The following is an 18,357-nucleotide window of genomic DNA, read 5'->3' as shown; positions in this document are numbered from 1 at the left end:
TAACTGCTAGCTGTAGTTCAGCAGTTCAAATCTCACCAGCAGTTCAAATCTCACCAAATCTCCCGAGTTCCGTTTTTGACTGTGACAGCCTCCTGCAACCAGTGGGTAAAATAAGGACCCAGATTGTTGAGGGCAAGAGACTGATTCTGTAAAATGCTTAGAAAAGGCGGTAAAATCACTATGAAGCGGTATATAAGTCTAAATGCTAATGCTGCAATGGTAATATGTCACTTTTTTTCAGCACTGTTGTAACTTCAAATGACCTTATTTTATTTATTGCCATAAATAGAAAGCAAACATTGGATTTCCTTGACTTTGTCAATACATCAATGCAGTTTTACTGGCAATATTTGTTGCTTGTATTTTGTTGCTTGTATCCTTAAGATTTTTATTAATATTGTTTCCCCGTTGCTTATTTGACCCCTATGACAATCATTGTGTTGTACCTCACCATGCTTGACAAATCTATATTTTCTTTTATGTATACTGAGAGCATCTGCACCAAAGACAAATTCCTTGTGTGTCCAATCACACTTGGCCAGTAGAGAATTCTATTCTATTCTATTCTATTATTTACATTTATAAATTTATTTATTTATATATTTACATTTATCGTGGTAAGTGAATTTTTCCCCTTGCCTTTTTTGGGGGGGGACGGGACGTTGCCCAGTCAAAGCGACATTCCTGGGATTTCCTGGTGGTCTCCTATCCACCACTTTAAAAAAAAAAACGTGACCTAGCCAAGGAATAACCGAGAGCGGGAATTTCTTGAAAGAAACTCTATTCCTGATTCTTGTATCTTTCCCCCCCCGACTACAAAACCTCCCCTTCGCACAATCCAGCCGAGTCTAACCCAGTTTAATCTTACCGGCGTTTACTACAACTCGCGTTACTCTTTCTTTCCCAGGATTCGGGTCTCGCGTCGCCTAGCAACCGACTCGCCCGTTAGCATCACCCGTTTCCAAGGAGATCAATCATTCCCCGCCCTTATTTCCCCCCCCCCCCCCGATCCCCCCCCTTCTCATTGGGTGATGAAACGTTCCATCCTCCTCTCCTCTCAGCCATTGGCAAAAAGAAAAAAAGGGAGGGGGAGACCGAATGGCATTCCGGAACCTGTAGTTTTAAAAAAACCGCCCTGCTTGTGCGCTTGCGTGCCTTCGGCGCGGACGGGGAAACCACAATTCCCAGCAGCCCTCGCTGTAAGCTTGACATGTCCGGGTAGTATGATGCTTCAGCTGCAGATCAGTATTTGTGCTGTTTTTTGTGCATCTCCCGTTGGATGCAACGCATGATTTTGGGAGGCGGAAGTGAACGGGGAGAGGCTTGTAAGGGGGGTTTCTGATGCAGTTGACCCCCCTCTGTCCATGCAAAAATTGGGGAAAGGAAGATCTTAGATGGGCATCTTAGCAAAACAGCAAGGATTCAAACAAACAAGGATGCAAACAAACAAGGGTTCAACTAAGCAAGGATTCAACTAAACAAGGATTCAACTAAATAAGGATTCGACTAAACAAGGGTTCAACCAAACAAGGGTTCAACCGAACAAGGGTTCAACCGAACAAGGGTTCAACCCGAACAAGAGTTCAACCAAACAAGGATTCAACCAAACAAGAATTCAACTAAACAAGGATTCAACCAAACAAGGATTCAACCAAACAATGCAAGGGAGGTGGCCAGGATGGTGCTACATGGTGGGAAAGGCTTTAGCAAGGACCAATCATGGTTTGCTGAAGGGGAGAAGTCCCCACCACGTGGGCTTGTCCACCAGCAAGGCAAACCTAGGTCCTGGAGAAAAGGACCCCAAGACTAATAAGCTTCTCAAGGAGTGGACCTTGAAGGTCGGTCCCTTCGGTCTTCTGAAGGCGCGTCTCCCTTGCCACATTACAGTGGGTCCCCTGGACCCCCACCGGTACCCTGGTTCTGACCAGGTATTTGTTGGCCTTAAAGGGAAGGATTCCAGTCCTATCCCGGCCTCGGATCTGCTTGTGAGTTATGACCAAGCCCGGAAAGAGGTTATGATTATCTCCGATGGCCTGGACGGCGCGGTGTCCCTGGATGTGAGGGCTCCTGTAAAATTTGGTAGGTGCGGCGCAATAAAATGCCAGCGGTCCTCGACTTAACCATCGCAGTGGAGCCCAACGTTGCCATCGCTAAGCGAGGCACTGGTGAAATGAGTTTTGCTCCACTGTCTGATATTTTTTTTGGTCCAAGGAAGTTTCCTGATTGCTTATTTGACCCCTATGACAATCATGAAGTGCTGTACCTCTTGATACTTGACAAATGTATATTTTTGTTTATGTATACTGAGAGCATATGCACCCAAGACAAATTCCTTGTGGGTCCAGTCACGCTTGGCCAATAAAAATTCTATTCTATTCTATTCTATTTTTCTATCCTATACTTTCCTATCCTATCCTATCCCTGTTTTCTATTCTATTCTATTCTTTTCTACTTTTCTTTACTATCTATCCTATCCTATTCCTGTTTTCCATTCTATTCTATTCTATTCTTCTATTCTATTCTACTTTTCTATCCTATCCTGTTCCTGTTTTCTATTCTATTCTATTCTTCTATCCTATCCTTTACTATCCATGTTCCCTATTCTATTCTTCTATCCTTTCTTACTCTAACCCTGTTTTTTATTCTGTTCTATTCTATTCTATTCTATTTTTCTATCCTGTCCTATCCTAACCATATTTTCTATTCTATTCTACTTTTCTATCCTATCCTGTTCCTGTTCCTGTTTTCTTTTCTATTCTATTCTTCTATCCTTTCCTATCCATGTGCTCTATTCTATTCTTCTATCCTTTCTTATCCTAACCCTGTTTTCTATTCGATTCTATTCTACTTTTCTATCCTTTCCTATCCTATTAAATAATGATAGAGATGGATAGATAGATAGATAGATAGATAGATAGATAGATAGATAGATAGATAGAATAATGGATTATAGAGATGGGTGGGTGGGTGGGTAGGTGGGTAGGTAGGTAGATAGATAGATAGATAGATAGATAGATAGATAGATAGATAGATAGATAGATAGATAGATAGATAGATAGATAGATAGATAGATAAAATATGCTCTGCAAGCAGGATAAGGCATCTTGCTCTCCGTGTTTCATTGCTGGCATCACGAAATAAAACTTAAGACTGTTCTGATCTCTATTCGTGGTTAACTTTTTAAAAAATTTAATTTCAGATTTGGATATCCAGACGTCAGGAAATGGCTCTGTGAAGATTGAACAAATGCAGTGTGCCAACTGCAAAGTCGAAACCGAGAAGGGAACAAGTGTATTGAAGTCAATACAGGTATCGGTCTGTCGTCGTGACCTTTCTGTGTTTTAAGAATTATATCTAACGTTCAGCATCATAAATGTCCGTTATCTCAGGGTTACTTCTTGCAGATTTATATTTATTTATTTATTTATTTATTATTTATTTATTATTTACAGTGTTCCCTCGATTTTCAGGGGTTCGAACTTCGCGAAAAGTCTATACCACGGTTTTCCAAAAATATTAATTAAAAAATACTTTGCGGGTTTTTTTCCTATGCCACGGTTTCCCCCCGCCTGATGACGTCATGTGTCATCGCCAAACTTTCATCCGACTTTAATAAATATTTTTTAAATAAACTTTAATAAATAAACATGGTGAGTAATGATCTAAATGGTTGCTAAGGGAATGGGAAATTGTAATTTAGGGGTTTAAAGTGTTAAGGGAAGGCTTGTGATACTGTTCATAGCCAAAAATAGTGTATTTACTTCCGCATCTCTACTTCATGGAAATTCGACTTTCGCGGGTGGTCTTGGAACGCATCCCCCGTGAAAATCGAGGGAACGCTGTATTTATTTATTTATTTATTTTGTCAAGTACATATTGGCGGTATACAAAGATACAATAATACTTACTGTATATACATGATACTACTAAGAGAGAAACATTAGGGCAGGGGATGGAAGGCACGCTGGTGCACTTATGCACGCCCGTTACTGACCTCTTAGGAATCGGGTGAGGTCAACAGTGGATAGTCTAAGGGTAAAGTTTTGGGGGGTTGGTGATGATACTACAGAGTCAGGTAGTGAGTTCCATGCATCAACTACAGTGGTCCCCCGATTATTGCGAGGGTTCCGTTCCAGGACCCCTCGCAATGATCGGTTTTTCGCGAAGTAGCGCTGCGGAAGTAAAAACACCATCTGCGCATGCGCAGATGGTGTTTTTACTTCCGCCGCAGCAGCGAGGAGCCGAAGATTGGGGTTTCCCCGCCGCCCACGCAAACTCCTCGCTGCTGCCGCGCCCGCCGCTTGTCTTGTCCGCCCGCCGCTTGTCCGCCGCCTGACTGCCCACACGCCCGCCGCTCGCCCGCCCTTCACCCGCCCACGCCGTTCGCTCGCGCCGCTTCCCAGCTGAGTCCTGAAGCCAGAAGGCAAAGGCGAACTTCCGCGTTTGGCTTCGGGACTCAGCTGGGAAGCGGCGCTGGGGTTTCCCCACCGCCCACGCAAACTCCTCGCTGCCGCTCGCCCACCCTTCGCCCATCCACGCCGTTCGCTCGCGCCGCTTCCCAGCTGAGTCCTGAAGCGAACTTCCGCGTTTGGCTTCAGGACTCAGCTGGGAAGCGGCGCTGGGGTTTCCCTGCCGCCCACGCAAACTCCTCGCTGATGCCCGCTGCTCGCCCTCCCGCCAGCAAGAGGGGGAAGACCCAGGGAAGCCGCCCAGCAGCTGATCTGCCCGGCGCCATCTACGCATGCGTGGCCATAGAAAAAAGGGTGCGCATGCGCAGATGGTGTTTTTACTTCCGGGTTGAAAAATCGCCATATAGCCGTTTCGCAATGATCGGGATCGCAATACCCGGGGGATCACTGTACTCGGTTACTAAAGTCGTATTTCCTGCAGTGGAGTTTGGAGCGGTTTACTTTAAGTTTGTATCTGTTGTGTGCTCGTGTGTGGTTGTGGTTGAAGCTGAAGTAGTCATTGATAGGAAGGACGTTGTAGCAGATGATTTTATGGGCTATGCTTAGGCCATGTTTAAGGCAATGTAGTTCAAAGCTTTCTAAACATAGGATTTTCTATCTTCTATGTTTCTATGTTTCTTTGCTTGTTTACTTTAAGAGCTGCACAACGGGCAGTAATTCAACGTTATCAGCGTGTGCCGTAGAACTAGTTGAAAAACAGTTTCCCTGCAGATCTCCATTTTCCAGGAAAATTCAAAGAAATATAAGGAGAATCAGATTTGAAAGTTAGAATGTTCCCATAACCGGGAAATGAATCTTTCAAGAAAAAAGAAAGTAAACTTTTTTAACATGCAGGTGTTGTTTTTTTTAATTTCAGAGTCAGAAAATTGATCTCCGAGCAAAAGGAGGGGACATTGCCAGTTTGGGAACTCTTCATGGAAATATTGATATTTCTGTATCACAAGAAAGTGTAAGTGAGAACCATGGGGCTAGCGTAAGATAAATTGAGCTTCGCTAAAAAGTATATTTTTAATACTAAAGAAAATGAGAAGAATTATTTTATTTTTTGTACTTGCGTCCTCTGTTAATTCGGGGGGGGGGGATCTAAAAATCTAAATTTTAAAAATTAATTCTGTGCTTAACTGCTATTCTAATGTTGCTTAATTCAACGCTGAATTATGAATTGACAAAAATGATTGCCAAGAATCATTTTTCACGTTGTACGTAGTATATGAATATACTGTACAGTGATCCCCCGAGTTTCGCGATCTCGATCTTTGCGAAATGCTATATCGCGATTTTTTCACCCGATGATGTCACTCCCTTCCTTTCTCATCTTTCTTTCTCTCTCTCTTTCTCTATCTTGCTTCTTCCTCTCTCACACTCTCTTCCTCCCTCTCTCATCTCTTTCTTTCCTTCTCTCTCTTTCTCTATCTCTCCCCCTCTTGCTCTCGAGCGGCGGGCGGCACCCAGGGAAGGTTCCTTCGGCCGCCCAGCAGCTGATCTGCTCGGCAGCGCAGTAGCAGCGAGGAGCCGAAGATGGGGTTTCCCCTTTGCGTGGGCAACGGGGAAACCCCATCTTCGGCTCCTCGCTGCTACTGCGCTGCCGAGCAGATCAGCTGCTGGGCAGCCGAAGGAACCTTCCCTGGGTCTTCAACTCCCAGAGCGGCGGACAAGCGGCGGCCGGACAAGTGGCGGACAAGCGGCGGCCGGACAAGAAAAGCGGCGGCCGGACAAGCGGAAAAGCGGCGGACAAGCAGCGGCCGGACAAGCGGCGGAAAAGCGGCGGGGGGACAAGAAAAGTGGCGGCCGGACAAGCGGAAAAGCGGCGGACAAGCTGAAAAGCGCCGGACAAGCGGACAAGCGGCGGACAAGCTGAAAAGCGGCGGACAAGCGGGCAGGCAGGCGGCTCCTCAGCTGCTGGGTCTTCCCAGGTGCGGAAGTAAAAACACCATCTGCGCATGGGCGGCCATGGAAAAAGGGGCGCGCATGCGCAGATGGTGTTTTTACTTCCGCACCACTACATCCCGAAAAATCGATTATTGCGAGGGGTCTTGGAACTGAACCCTCGCGATAATCGGGGGATCACTGTATATCGAAGACGATCTTTATCCTACATTCACGCTTGTGAAAAGTTCTTGAAAATCTCTTCTTTAACAAATAGACAGAGGTGCTATATTACTTGCCAGAAGATGGCAGCTTTAGCCAGTAAAATTTCTCTTTGCATAGTACAGTGATCCCCCGCTCGTTGCGAGGGTTCCGTTCCAGGAGCCCCCGCAACGAGCGGGTTTTCGCGAAGTAGCGATGCGGAAGTAAAAACACCGTCTGCGCATGTGCAGACGGTGTTTTTACTCCCACAGCGCTAGCGAGGAGCCGAAGATTGGGGGCGGGGCGGCTGTTTGCCGCCGGCATGGAGGGCTTCCTAGCAGCCCCCCAAACCCGGGTTGGGGGTCCGGGGGGCGCTTGGTATCGCCGGTTTTGAGCTGAGTCCGGAAGCGAATTCGCTTCCGGACTCAGCTCAAAACCGCCGATAGCAAGCGGCAAGGAACGCCTTGTCTCGGCGCTTTCGAGCTGACAGCTCGAAAGCGCCGAGACAAGGCGTTCCTTGCCGCTTGCTATCGGCGGTTTTGAGCTGAAAACCGGCGGTTTTGAGCTCAAAACCGGCGATACCAAGCGGCAAGGAACGGCTTGTCTCGGCGCTTTCGAGCTGTCAGCTCGAAAGCGCCGAGACAAGCCGTTCCTTGCCGCTTGGTATCGGCGGTTTTGAGCTGAAAACCGGCGATACCAAGCGGCAAGGAACGGCTTGTCTCGGCGCTTTCGAGCCGACAGCTCGAAAGCGCCGAGACAAGGCGTTCCTTGCCGCTTGCTATCGGCGGTTTTGAGCTGAAAACCGGCGGTTTTGAGCTCAAAACCGGCGATACCAAGCGGCAAGGAACGGCTTGTCTCGGCGCTTTCGAGCTGACAGCTCGAAAGCGCCGAGACAAGCTGTTCCTTGCCGCTTGCTATCGGCGGTTTTGAGCTAAATCCGGGAGCGAATTCGCTCCCGGATTTAGCTCAAAAGCGGCGAGAATGAACGGCGTGGGCGGGCGAAGGGCGGGCGGCAGCGAGGAGTTTGCGTGGGCGGTGGGGGAAACTCCTCGCTGACGCCAGCAAGAGGGGGAAGACCCAGGGAAGCCGCTGCCATCTACGCATGCGTGCCCGGCACGCATGCGTAGATGGTATTTTTGACTTCCGGGTTGAAAAATAGCGAAGTACCCTGTTCGCAATGGTTGGGGACGCAATAAACGGGGGATCACTGTACTATAAGATTGTAAAAATTTTCCTGTCAATTTCTGTTGAATGATCCCAGTTTCGGCAGACCTGTAAGGAAAGAATTATAAATTTCTATAAATACATCATTTAGAAACATACCCTGTTTCCCCGATAGTAAGACACCCCCGATTGTAAGACGTATCGGGGGTTTCAGGGGGGTCGGCTAATATAAGCCGTACCCCGAAAGTAAGACATATGTCTTTCTTTCGGGGAAACACGGGGGTATTGCCGGGGGGGGGAGCCCGATGACGTCGCTTCCAAGCTCCCCGCGCGCCCCTCGCCTTCGCCTCGCCGCAGCGCCACCGCCTCTTCCCCGGCTTGGCAAAGCGAAGGACGGCGCTGGTCCGAAGCGAGCCGAGCGGGCGGCGGCTTGCAGCAAAGGCGCTCGTCCCAGCAACCGAGTCCTGCCGAGGCTCGGCTGCAAGCGGCCAGCGAGGCCGACCAGCTCCGAGGTGAGCGGCCAGAGCTGCGCCCTCCTTCGCCCGCCTCCTTTCCGGCAGGCAGGTGGGGCTGCCCAACTGCGCAGAGCGGCTCCTCCCCTCCAGACACACGCTTCCCCAACACGCGTCTATGGCTCCTGTCCCGCGGCTGCCCTTCTGGACTCTGGGGAGATGCCTTCGGGAACGCGACCCTTTCAATTTTTTTCCAATGTAAGACATACCCCGAAAGTAAGACGTAGTGGGGCTTTTGGGGGTAAAAAGAAAGTAAGACACTGTCTTACTTTCGGGGAAACACAGTAGAAGACTGACGGCAGAAAAAGACCTCATGGTCCATCTAGTCTGCCCTTATACTATTTCCTGTATTTTATCTTACAATGGATATACAGTATGTTTATCCCAGGCATGTTTAAATTCAGTTACTATGGATTTACCAACCACATCTGCTGGAAGTTTGTTCCAAGGATCTACTACTCTTTCAGTAAAATAATATTTTCTCACGTTGCTTTTGATCTTTCCCCCAACTAACTTCAGATTGTGCTCCCTTGTTCTTGTGTTCACTTTCCTATTAAAAACACTTCCCTCCTGAACCTTATTTAACCCTTTAATATATTTAAATGTTTCGATCATGTCCCCCCTTTTCCTTCTGTCCTCCAGACTATTTAGTGATGTTTCGAAGTTACTACGGTACCAAAACCGTTTTCCACACTTCAAACCGGGATCAATTTTTGTTAGAGTAACGTTTTGCAGAAGCTAGCCCACCTAGATAGCCAAGGCAGCTAACCCACCCTGCCTTAGACCAGGATATCAGGAACCGACTCTGCGGAGAGGGGCGGCATACAAATCCAATAAATAAATAAATAATAAACTTTTGTCTTGAAGATAATTGAAGACACTTACTGCAGAATTTCTTAGGAAAATATTTATTTCTTTCATTGCAAACGTACACTATTTACACTGTAGCTATCTCTCTAGCAGTTACTATACAAAGTACTCTACCTATTCTCAGTGACAATATTCAGCTACAAGTCTTCAGCTACCACAAGCCACACTAATTCACAAGCCACTCTAAACAATACCTTCAAGTCAAGACACAAGCCACACCTATACGAAGGTGTACAGTGATCCCTCTATTATCGCGAGGGTTCCGTTCCAAGACCCCTCGCGATAATTGATTTTTCGGGATGTAGTGGTGCGGAAGTAAAAACACCATCTGCGCATGCGCGCCCCTTTTTCCATGGCCGCGCATGCGCAGATGGTGTTTTTACTTCCGCACCTGAGAAGACCCAGCAGCTGAGGAGCCGCCTGCCTGCCCGCTTGTCCGCCGCTTGTCCGCTTGTCCGCCGCTTGTCCGCTTGTCCGGCCGCTGCTTTTCCGCGCGCCGCTTGTCCGCCGCTTGTCCGGCCGCCGCTTTTCCGGCCGCCACTTGTCCGCCGCTTTTCCGCTTGTCCGCCGCTTGTCCACTTGTCCGGCTGCCGCTTTTCCGCCCGCCGCTTGTCTGCCGCTTTTCCGCTTGTCTGCCGCTTGTCCGCTTGTCCGGCTGCCGCTTTTCCGCCGCTTGTCCGGCCGCCGCTTGTCCGCCGCTTTTCCACTTGTCCGGACGCCGCTTTTCTTGTCCGGCCGCCGCTTGTCTGCCGCTTGTCCGGCCGCCGCTTGTCCGCCGCTCTGGGAGTTGAAGACCCAGGGAAGGTTCCTTCGGCCGCCCAGCAGCTGATCTGCTCGGCAGCGCAGTAGCAGCGAGGAGCCGAAGATGGGGTTTCCCCGTTGCCCACGCAAAGGGAAAACCCCATCTTCGGCTCCTCGCTGCTACTGCGCTGCTGAGCAGATCAGCTGCTGGGCGGCCGAAGGAACCTTCCCTGGGTGCCGCCCGCCGCTCGAGAGCAAGAGGGGGAGAGATAGAGAAAGAGAGAGAAGGAAAGAAAGAGATGAGAGAGGGAGGAAGAGAGTGTGAGAGAGGAAGAAGCAAGATAGAGAAAGAGAGAGAGAAAGAAAGATGAGAAAGGAAGGGAGTGACATCATCGGGTGAAAAAATCGCGATATAGCGTTTTGCAAAGCTCGAGATCGCGAAACTCGAGGGATCACTGTATTATGTATATATACTTTTGTCAGCCAGTCAGATTACATCACAATCTGCATATTCAACGTGATTAAACGGTTTGGTAGATGGATTTCAGAGATGCTGCTGTGCGGGTTTGTGCAATGACTGAAATAACCTCCTCATTGTATAATGTAGTGAGCTCTGTGTCTTCTGCAAAATGGTAGTTGGGTTAATCCTATGATACCCTGAATGGGTTGCAGCCGGTACGGCTGGGTTCAGGGCTCTGGAAGTGGAAATGCGCACACATTCTTGCGCCCCCGATGTTTTGATCTCTGCACCCGTTGGCGCGAGTTTTAGCTTCTGCGCATGTGCAACAAATGAAATCTCGCGGGAGGATGCTCTCGCATGTGAAATTTCGCCGATTTTTGGCATCACCGAAAATAGGTGAAATCACACACATGCAACATTTCACTTGCTGCACATGCGCAGAAGCTAAATCTTGCACCGATGGGTGCGCGCATGCCCGCCAGGCGCTCGCTCACCTGTGACCATCTAGAAGAATATACTGGTAGCAGCCAGTAAGTGGAACCCCTGCCTGGTCCTGTGCTGTTCTTCTTAATCCCATCTATATTAAATGACCCCAAGATACGGTGGATGCAGCAACACAACTTTATTAACATAACAAAACCTCAGTCAGAGAACTACCCTGTTTTCCCGAAAATAAGACGTACCCCGAAAGTAAGGCATGTCAGAGGTTTTGCAGAATTTGGTAATATAAGGCACCCCCCGAAAATAAGGCATAGTCAAATTTACATACGGTATGGTGGAAAAACATACGGTACCATTCAAAGCTGTTCATAGCGGTACCGTAATAATGTGGCGTCCCCTGCTGGCCCCTTCCATCGCTTTGTACCATCCAGTAAAGCCAACACAGTCTGCTGCTGTCTCACCGCCATTACAGTCTCCACTACAGTGCGTAGACTGTAGTTCCTCTGGTGGCCAGAAGCTGCAATAGCAGGAGTATACTGTTGTACCATATAAGTGCCGTCGTTTGTGTGTGGGGGTGCCATACTGACAGGTACCGTACCGTAATCAGTGTACCGTACGGTATACACTTTCTTTGGGGGTGTCAGCTTTTCTGCCTTTGAATTTGTCTTATTTGAGAAATATAAGGCACCCCCCGAAAATAAGACGTAGCACAACTTTTGGAGCAAAAATTAATATAAGACAGTGTCTTATTTTCGGGAAAACACGGTAAGAACAATATACACTGACAGCTTATTTATATTTATTAAGCAACCAATGGGAATCAACGTTGTTCCTGCCAAACTAGTGCCCCCTGTGGTTGCCAGGGACATGACACCATCCATCCTGGAGCGGAAGGCTTTCTGTTTTGTTAGATAGGCCGGCCTAGTCTTTCTTAGTAGGCCCGAAATATCTGCTGAGGGGAAGCCATTAAGAAAGTGTCTGCTTTCTGTCTTTAAATGCATCTTTCTCCATGTCTCCCTTGGGGAGGAGGGGGGGAATATAATATTCTGGCCTTTTAAATATTTCCCAAAATATCTCAGAACAATATACACTGACAGGTTATTTATATTTATTAAGCAACCAATGGGAATCAACGTTGTTCCTGTCAAACTAGTGCCCCCTGTGGTTGCCAGGGACATGACACCATCCATCCTGGAGCGGAAGGCTTTCTGTTTTGTTAGATAGGCCGGCCTAGTCTTTCTTAGTAGGCCCAAAATGTCTGCTGAGGAGAAGCCATTAAGAAAGTGTCTGCTTTCTGTCTTTAAATGCATCTTTCTCCATGTTTCCCTTGGGGAGGAGGGGGGGAATATAATATTCTGGCCTTTTAAATATTTCCCAAAATATCTCACTCTTCTAGGGGTGCGGTGGGGTCTTCCCACATAAATATAACAGTCGGGCAGCCGTGGAGTAAGGAATTTGGCTGTCTTCCTCACAGACCAATTTCTGTTAACAATCAACCTGTCTTTCATTCTCCCCGAGGATCCTTTTTAAGATGGTTTTGTTCCATCCGTTGTAGACATCGTGAGGTAGTTTTAAGATTCAACGTTTCAAACCGAGGCATGATGGAGGTTTATGGCTGTTTCACTATAAACATAGAAACATAGAAGATTGATGGCAGAAAAAGACCTCGTGATCGATCTAGTCTGCCTTTATACTATTTTCTGTATTTTATCTTAGGATGGATACATGTTTATCCCAGGCATGTTTAAATTCAGTTACTGTGGATTTATCTACCACGTCTGCTGGAAGTTTGTTCCAAGGATCTACTACTCTTTCAGTAAAATAATATTTTCTCACGTTGCTTCTGATCTTTTCCCCAACTAACCTCAGATTGTGCCCCCTTGTTCTTGTGTTCACTTTCCTATTAAAAACACTTCCCTCCTGAACCTTATTTAACCCTTTCACATATTTAAATGTTTCGATCATGTCCCCCCTTTTTCTTCTGTCCTCCAGACTATACAGATTGAGTTCATGAAGTCTTTCCTGATACGTTTTATGCTTAAGACCTTCCACCATTCTTGTAGCCCGTCTTTGGACCCGTTCAATTTTGTCAATATCTTTTAGTAGGTGAGGTCTCCAGAACTGAACACAGTAAGCTCTCCTGGTGCCGAAACGGGAGACTTCAGCCTTCAGTTGCCAAAAGATAATGAGGGAGAAAGAGAGAAAGCCCCTCATGAATTCAATTAGTGTGCCAAATCCTTTTCTTTTAAATATAGGCCAGTGATGGCGAAACCTTTTTTTGGCTTGGGTGCACAATAACATGCACATATATGCCCACTCCGGACTTCCGGAAGGCCCGTTGGGATGTTTTTTGCTCTTCCCAGGGTTTGTTATGAGTGTTTCTCATCTAACTCTGGTAAGGATAGATTCTGAGGAGGATCTCAGACATTAACACCTTTGAAAATGTCCAAAGATTTGGAGGACAGAAGAGAAAGGGGGGGGGGGGCAGGATTGAAACATTTAAATATGTTAAAGGGTTAAATAAGGTTCAGGAGGGAAGTGTTTTTAATAGGAAAATGAACACAAGGACAAGGGGACACAATCTGAAGTTAGTTGGGGGAAAGATCAAAAGCAACATGACAAAATATTATTTCACTGAAAGAGTAGTAGATCCTTGGAACAAACTTCCAGCAGACGTGGTTGGTAAATCCACAGTAACTGAATTTAAACATGCCTGGGAGAAACATATATCCATTGTAGGATGAAATACAGGAAATAGTATAAGGGCAGAGTAGATGGACCGTGAGGTCTTTTTCTGCCGTCAGTCTTCTATGTTTCTATGTTTCTAAGATACTTCACCGGAAGAGCCCTTCACTCCTCCACTCGAAACAGAATACCCTACGAGACTAGACTTTCAATCCTGGGCCTAGAAAGTTTAAGTTTAAGTTTAAGTTTAATCAGATTTGTATGCCGCCCCTCTCCGCAGAACTAAGATGCCTTAAATATGATCTAAGTATTGCCCACAAGATCATATGTTGCTACATTCTGCCTGTAGGCGACTACTTCAGCTTCAACCACAACAACACAAGAGCACACAACAGATTTAAACTTAATATTAACCGCTCCAAACCTGACTGTAAAAAATATGACTTCAGTAACCGAGTTGTCAAAGCGTGGAACTCATTACCGGACTCCATAGTGTCATCCCCAAACCCCCAACACTTTACCCTTGGATTATCTACAGTTGACCTATCCAGATTCCTAAGAGGTCAGTAAGGGGCGAGTACAAGTGCACTAGAGTGCCTTCCATCCCCTGTCCTATTGCTCTCCTATATCTCCTATACCTTTCTTCTATTCCTATATCTCTTCTTCTATTCTTTCATTGATATGTTCTATTACTATACCTTCTTTTCTATTCTTTCATATATATATTTTGCTATGAGTATCTCCTCTATAACCTTCATCATGTATTTTACTATGTGTATATAGATATATACCCACTAAAACCCTCATTGTGTATTGGACTAAATGAATGAATGAATGAATGAGCCAGGCCCATCTTGGGAACCGCCTCCAGGACTGCCTTCTGCGGTCCCGAAGGCTTCATTGGCTGCCGATCAGTTTCTGGTCACAATTCAAAGTGTTGGTCATGACCTTTAAAGCCCTACATGGCATTGAACCAGAGTACCTCTGGAACCACCTGCTACCGCACAAATCCCAGCGACCAATAATGTCCCACAGAGTTGGCCTTCTCCAGGTCCCGTCGACTAAACAATGTCATTCGGCGGGCCCCAGGGGAAGAGCCTTCTCTGTGGCGGCCCCATCCCTCTGGAACCAACTCCCCCCAGAGATTAGAACTGCCCCCACCCTTCCTGTCTTTCGTAAACTACTCAAGACTCATTTATACCGCCAGGCATGGGGGAGTTGAGATACCTTTCCCCCCAGGCTTTTTTATACTTTGTTTTATGTTTGGTATGAATGTGCTGTTTGGTTTTTTTAAATAATGATAGGGTTTTATATGTTTTTAATATTAGATTTGTTCCACTGCTATATTGCTTTTATTGCTGTTGTGAGTCGCCCCGAGTCTTCGGAGAGGGGCGGCATACAAATCTAATAAATAAATAAATATATCGAAAGACTGATTTGCAAATATCAATGAGTGGATTCCTCCTTTGTTTCCAAGCTGCGTAGGCCCAGGATAGAACAGGGTTCAGGAAAGCTCTCGTACAACCGACAGGCACGAGCGAACCGGGAACATTTTACCTCTGGTTTAAACCTTCGCCGTGCTTTCCATGTATCCTGGAAACACTGCATCTTAACTACATAATGATGTCTCTAAGTGGCGGAACAAAACTGCCATTAAAAAAACCTAGACAAAGATGTTTAAATGTCAGCGCAGATGTTAGAAAACTGTAAATCACTCAGAGGCTGCCCATAAAACAATCAGATTTGGAAAATTAAAAGCACATTGGATAGTCGATTGCGGCCTGAATCAGTTTGGAATTAAACAGCGTGTAGTACAAGTTTACAAGAATATATTAGAATCCTCGTTTGCTCTTGGGTGTTGTAAATTGAATTAGTTGAACCACTTTTGGTTTAATTGTTGTAGGATTTGGCCTATCTGCTTTAACATGACCTTGGTGGTTTTAAGAAGCTGAATATAGATTGTAGTTCTCGACTTAGGATCACAGAGCAGCTCAAAATTTCTGTTGTTGAAGCAAAAATGCGCAGAAGCAAATAAATGCCGAAAATAGAAAGATAGAAACATAGAAGATTGACGGCAGAAAAACTCCTGGTCCAACTAATCTGCCCTTATACTATTTCCTGTGTTTTATCTTAGGATGGATGAATGTTTATCCCAGGCATGTTTAAATTCATTTCCTGTGGATTTACCAACCACGTCTGCTGGAAGTTTGTTCCAAGTCTCTACTACTCTCAGTCAAATAATATTTTCTCACGTTGCTTCTGATCTTTCCCCCAACTAACTTCAGATTGTGTCCCCTTGTTCTTGTGTTCACTTTCCTATTAAAAACACTTCCCTCCTGAACCTTATTTAACCCTTTCACATATTTAAATGTTTCGATCGTGTCCCCCCTTTCCCATCTGTCCTCCAGACTATACAGGTTGAGTTCATGAAGTCTTTCCTGATAAAGTTTTATGCTTAAGACCTCCCACCATTCTTGTAGCCCGTCTTTGGGCCTGTTCAATTTGATCCATCTCTTTTTGTAGGTGAGGTCTCCAGAACTGAACACAATATTCCAAATGGGGTCTTGTTGGCACGTCTCGGTATAGCTAAGCTATGAAACCTTCGACATCACCGAGCAGAGAATTTTGTGTGATAAAGCCAAGACACAGACTTAGTTAAATAAGTATTATTTACATATAAACAAAATATAAACAATCCAGAATAAGCACGAAGCAAATACAGGATATTAAGCACTGAGCAATCACAAGATAGAAGCACAAAGCAAAATACAATATAGATAATAAGCACAAAGCTTATACAAGCACTAAGCTTAAACATAACTCCCCGCTCTCAGGCAAAGGTAAAGGAAGTGACTGAGCAGAATAATGAGCTTTTATAGCTTCAATGAGGAAGTGACGAAACAGCCTTGAATATTAACTCTTCAAGTACAAGTTAACTCTTTAAGTGCACATTAACTCTTTAAGTACAAGTTTGGTACAAGTGTACAATATGCAGTTTACAATATCAATCCCTAACAACCATGTACCTTGTACTAACAGGTCTCACCAGCGGAATGGGCGAAATGTCACGCGCAAGAGTCTCCTCACGTGAGATTTCGCTTATGGCACATGTGCAGAAGCCAAATCTTACACAGGGTCCACTCACCGGGGAAGCGCAACTACATGTGCACCCCAATTTTTGCTACCACATTACCATGTGGCCCCATACCAGATGCAACCCACCATTGATTCCACCCCTGTCTACCTATACTAGCAAAAAAAAAAAATTATTTATTTTATTTATTTTATTTATTTTATTTATTTTATTTATTTTATTTACGTATTTTATTTATTTTATTTATTTTATTTATTTTATTTATTTTATTTATTTTATTTATTTTATTTATTTTATTTATTTTATTTATTATTTTATTATTTTATTTTTTTATTTTTTTATTTTTATATATATTTTATATATTTTATATATTTTATATATTTTTTTATTTTTTTATTATTTTTTTTATTTTATGTTATTTTTTATTTTTATTTTTTTTATTTTTTTTATTTTTTTTACTTACTTATTTTATTTATTTATTCATTCATTCATTCATTTATTAATTAATTAATTAGATTTGTATGCCGCCCCTGTCCGCAGACTCGGGGCGGCTAACAGCAGTAAAAAAGACAAATATAACAAATCTAATATAAAAAGTAATTTTAAAAACCCCAGTTTAAGAGACCCATCATGCAAACAGACATACCATGCATAAATTTTATAAGCCTAGGGGGAAGGGAATATCTCAATTCCCCCATGCCTGACGACAGAGGTGGGTTTTAAGAAGCTTACGAAAGGCAAGGAGGGTGGGGGCAACCCTGATATCCGGGGGGAGTTGGTTCCAGAGGGTCGGGGCCGCCACAGAGAAGCCTCTTCCCCTGGGTCCCGCCAAATGACATTGTTTAGTCGATGGGACCCGGAGAAGGCCAACTCTGTGGGACCTAACCGGTCGCTGGGATTCGTGCGGCAGAAGACGGTCCCGGAGATATTCTGGTCCGATGCCATGAAGGGCTTTATAGGTCATAACCAACGCACCAGTCTGAAATTATTCCATGCGTTACCCTGACACATTCCTGATTCCTTTGCTTTTCCAAGGTTAGAATTAATTCAACAACCTTCAAGCATTTTATATATTTAATGGGATTGGCACCTTGGCAGAACATAGACTCCTAGGCTGGAGCCAAAGCAAACTTACCAGCAGTTCCAGCCAAATGCATTTTTTCCCCAAGGTGTCTACAGAGAAGCCAAGATCTTTTCTTAGATGTGATCTTTGCTCTGCAGGACAGGTAAACCAGCCAGGCAGTTGATCTAAGCAAATCAGAAATTGGGCCTTTGCCTAAATTCAAGCACAGCGAAGAAAGTCAAGAAAATTGCCCAGAAACCAAAATCTCATTGCAAATGATATAGTGGTACCTCTACTTATGAACTTAATTCGTTCCGTGACCAGGTTCTTAAGTAGAAACATTTGTAAGAAGAAGCAATTTTTCCCATAGGAATCAATGTAAAAGTAAATAATGCGTGCGACTGGGGAAACCACAGGGAGGGTGGAGGCCCTGATTCCTAGAGAGGCCCCACGGAGGCTTCTCCCCACTTTTTCCAGCCCTTTTTCTTTCCAGGAGATTCCTAGAGAGGCCCCATAGAAATTTCTCTCCATCTTTTCCAGCCCTCTTTCCTCCCAGGAGATTCCTAGAGAGGCCCCACAGAGGATTCTCCCCACCTTTTCTGGCCCTGTTTCTTTCCAGGAGATTCCTCTAGAGGCCCCACGGAGGCTTCTCCCCACTTTTTCCAGCCCTGTTTCCTTCCAGGAGATTTCTAGAGAGGCCCCGCGGAGGCTTCTCCCCACTTTTTCCAGCCCTGTTTCCTCCCAGGAGATTCCTAGAAAGTCCCCACGGAGATTTCTCCCCACCTTTTCCG

The 18,357-nt window shown here is 45.3% G+C and overlaps 2 protein-coding genes across 5 annotated transcripts in view; one reads left to right on the top strand and one right to left on the bottom strand.

Moving 5' to 3' along the window:
* CCDC146 (coiled-coil domain containing 146) overlaps positions 1-963 on the bottom strand; it is a 123,989-nt gene extending 123,026 nt beyond the window's left edge. For both annotated transcript variants that reach the window (XM_070755190.1, XM_070755192.1), the window contains exon 1: positions 869-963. The gene's annotated coding sequence lies outside the window, so the exon portion shown is untranslated. The remainder of the gene's footprint in view (positions 1-868) is intronic.
* Positions 964-1,207: 244 nt separating this feature from the next.
* Positions 1,208-18,357, top strand: part of FAM185A (family with sequence similarity 185 member A) — a 67,296-nt gene continuing 50,146 nt past the window's right edge. For 2 of the 3 annotated variants that reach the window (XM_070755133.1, XM_070755131.1), the window contains exons 1-3: positions 1,578-2,079; positions 3,200-3,309; positions 5,326-5,418. In XM_070755133.1, coding sequence (XP_070611234.1) covers positions 1,659-2,079; positions 3,200-3,309; positions 5,326-5,418 — 624 coding nt within the window. In that variant the 5' untranslated portion in view covers positions 1,578-1,658. Of the gene's footprint in view, positions 2,080-3,199; positions 3,310-5,325; positions 5,419-18,357 lie in introns of all 3 variants that reach the window. The other variant, XM_070755132.1, reaches the window with a different exon arrangement.

Source organism: Erythrolamprus reginae, chromosome 6, assembly GCF_031021105.1.
Source record: "Erythrolamprus reginae isolate rEryReg1 chromosome 6, rEryReg1.hap1, whole genome shotgun sequence".
NCBI lineage: Eukaryota > Metazoa > Chordata > Lepidosauria > Squamata > Dipsadidae > Erythrolamprus > Erythrolamprus reginae.
This window is presented reverse-complemented; position numbering and strand designations above follow the sequence as displayed.